Source organism: Populus euphratica, unplaced genomic scaffold, assembly GCF_000495115.2.
Source record: "Populus euphratica unplaced genomic scaffold, PopEup_1.0 scaffold2518.1, whole genome shotgun sequence".
Classification (NCBI taxonomy): domain Eukaryota; kingdom Viridiplantae; phylum Streptophyta; class Magnoliopsida; order Malpighiales; family Salicaceae; genus Populus; species Populus euphratica.
Genome location: NW_011502353.1, coordinates 17,230 through 20,696, shown reverse-complemented (window position 1 = coordinate 20,696; position 3,467 = coordinate 17,230). Strand labels below are relative to the sequence as shown.

At 40.1% G+C, this 3,467-nt stretch overlaps 1 protein-coding gene across 1 annotated transcript; it reads right to left on the bottom strand.

Moving 5' to 3' along the window:
• Nucleotides 1–479: 479 nt before the first annotated feature.
• On the bottom strand, nt 480–2,468 carry LOC105119100 (scarecrow-like protein 14). The gene has a single exon (XM_011017199.1). The coding sequence runs from the start codon at nt 2,466–2,468 to the stop codon at nt 480–482; it is 1,989 nt and encodes a 662-aa protein (XP_011015501.1).
• Nucleotides 2,469–3,467: the final 999 nt, after the last annotated feature.

Genomic DNA, 3,467 nt, shown 5'->3' with positions numbered 1-3,467 from the left:
AGGAAAAACTCTCCTAATTGACAGAAATAAAAATAAAATAAATTCTCTTCCATCTGCTGAAATCCTTAAGGTTGGCTTGAGGCTTCCCTAAATTAAATAAAATTTTCAAGTTTCAGGTGTTTGATATGATACACGAGTTCTCTTTAAATATTAGATTATAGGCCCCACGAAATTTGATGTTACATTCCTCGATCGTTAGCGTATCTGGGAAACAAGATGCTAATTGCTTAAGGCTATTATGCAAAAACTTTTCCCTTTTTCTCAAGTTAATTAGATGATTTTACAAAATTACTACTAATACTAACTATGCGATCCAGTGTAAAGACAAATTACAAGAACACAAAACGAGAACCTGATCAAAGCTTGTCCTGACAAAATTTTATTCGGCCATGTAACGAAGGGTCTCTAGTATGCATATGTCTGAAACGAGTTAGCGATAGCGATTTAGAACTCCAGTTGTGTAATGATGGATTAATGGCTTATGGAAGTCCTACTGAGGCAGATTTCCAGCAGGAAATGGCAAATAGGATTCTGCCTTTCCATCCCTGAAGCATCCACTGGCCGTCCTGATCCATCAGAAAATCCTTGTGATAACTAGACTTCACTTGCTCTCTCACTTGCTTCATGATCCCTTCTTTCAGTGGGAGCTGTCTGAGCCCAGCCCTCACTTTCCTAGCCTGCCATTGCTTGTATTTCTCTGGCCTTTCAAGTCGGTCCCATCCTTCACATGATATGACATTCAGGATCTCCTTTCCAAATACCTCTTGCTCAAACACCATCCTCTCTGGATCTTCACGGGATGTATTGGCTTCAAGCATATCAAACAATGATGAGTAGTAGAAGAGGGCTTCCCGGAAACGGGAAACAAAGAAGGGAGAATTGTAAGCCCCGTTAATGATCCCGTGGATGAAGATGGCTGGATTAATCCTCTTAATCAAGTTAAGAACGGCATCCCGCTGACAGTTCAAGGATACCGTCTCATCAAGGAGGTGCTGGAACCTGTATAAACTGCTAACGACAGTTACTTCATCTCTGTCGATCTTGAGATCCTCGAGTTGGACATTTTCCCATTTTTGTGATATCGCATTATAATTGAAAGGGACATTAAATTTCTCACAATAACTTGCCAGGTAACGCCCTATATCTTCAAGTACTGCTGCTGACTCGTAACTAGTCTGGGAAAACTCTATCCCTGTAATGCGAAGCACCGGAGGGCCACCAGGTCTTGTTGAGAGATGCTGAATTAAGGAAGGCCATGGGAAACCATAGAGAATACCAAAATGTATGATGTGCAGCCTTGTTGCGTTTTCCGCGAGGTCCATGATAATTCGCGCTGCGAACAAATTCGACATAATCATGAAAGGGCAACCGGAAATAAATAGTCTGCCAGCTTTTAATATGCATGCGGGTGTCACCCTTTTTGCAGCAAGAGTTGCATATACCTCGCTTCCAGTTCCAGCCATGCGAGTCTCTAGAGCGTTGGCAAAGTAATGGGCCAGCCTCTGGGATCCATCTCCAAAAGGAGTAGAATTCTGCCTAATCTGTGTTAATAGTTCATTTGCAGTCCTGTGATCATTCACGGCTACAGCTTCTGCAGAGTGTATCAGAAGAGTCCTCATATCAACCAATTCCCTACTACTAACTTGGCTTTTCCTGCAGATCACTCCATCATTGGATCCTCTTGATTGTTCTTTTAGATAAGATATCATACCTGGACCACTTTGAAATGCTTCATTAAGGTTGAAACCAGCAGGCTCGCCATCTCCACCGGTAGAGGGAAACACCCTAGCAAACATTCCAAATTGCTCAGGCTCTTCAGCACAAATTGAAGTGTGTTTATTTATCCTCGGTTCTAGCTCAGTTTCCACTCTGTAATGATTCTGCCTTTCCATCAGCTCACAAACCGAGAGATCCAAATTACTTTCCTTTGTGATCGCCATGACTGGAGTCATTCTGTTGTTAGCAAAATCAACAACCATCTCCTTTGGCTGTTGATGGAATTTCCAAGTCTCGTCTGTCCCTCCCCTAAACAGCACCTCCAATTGGCGCTCGTTGAGGGCTACATTTACAGAATCCACCGGCCCAGGAAAAGTTCGAAACCCGCTTCGTGGAAAAAATGGAGGTGGATTGACCTGCAAACTGAACGGGACGGTGTAGTTAACTGGCGGAGGTCCTCCGTCGCATATGGAGCTAGACTCAACAATGTTGTTAGCTTTCATGGAGCTGTTACAGCCATAAACATCGCAACAATAAGTACTAACGTTATTTATAGTTTGACTTGGATCAGATACTTCACCGTCTGATGAGGAACCTTTTGGAGCAAGAATATCAGAAAAGGGTCTTTCAGCAGCCCAAAGAGAGAAGTCCCTTGAACTAAAGGTTTGTTCCTCTGACTCTTCTTCCATAAGAATTTGGCTGATGTACTTCAAAACAGCGTTAGCAGCAGGATCTTCAAAAACTGGATTCATGTTTAGAGATGGCGTCAATTTCCTGGGCGTGTGAATTTGGAGGAACTATAAATGGAAGGTCAGGAGTTGAGAAGGATGTCTTGAGGCAGTATTTGTTTTTTATATTGAAACGTACACTACGAAGCAGGCAAGCAAAGTCAACAAAGAAAAGGTATTCTGTTCACAACTTCATTCTCATACGCGCTAGGGCTGTTTCTGCTTCTTCAAATAGTGCTCTTTGCATGCAGCTGAAGCTGTTCCGAGAAATGGCCATCACCTGGTTAACTGGATCAGATAAAGAGATTGCTATATCATTAGTATATGCATATCACAAAAACGTGAAACTTAGACAGGCACATAATCATGGGTTGCAAAATAAAGGACTTAATTGCATGACAGAGAATGCAAGATCATCAAACAGGTATCATGAATAATTTGCAACTCATTATTTTTTACCCGAATGAAGTAGCAGCTGGGTGTTCGTGAAACTTTCTTTGCATCAACATTCTCTGCATGAAAACGGAAAAATCAAAGAGAGCCAGAGATAGCTTAAACTGGATATCTGGTTTGTGAATAGTAACTAATAAAGCCAAATGAAGCTGCTTAATTTAAGACAGGGAACATAACCCCTTTTTATAATGCAGAATTGGTAGACAGCAGCTTAATTAATGTATCTGCTATATAATTTCATTTTTACCTGATAAGAAAAAAGTTATATACGTAAGGAAAGGTAGATAATTTGATGAAAAAAAAGTCTCAATAACTACCTTAATTATGTCTATTATTGGAAATTTATCTCTGATGCTGTCTCTCTCTCTGAGTTTGACAAACTATTTATAAATAGGGAAATCGAAACCTTAAATCGAATAAGAAAAACAACATAAAATTTGAAATTGAACTAAAAGTCTTCAAAGAAAAAAAGTAATAATATTGGCTTAACCATTATCTTTCAAACCTAATTTGAAGATCATCTCATGTAAAATTGGGTCTTTATTATCTTCTGATCAAATTAATACTGAG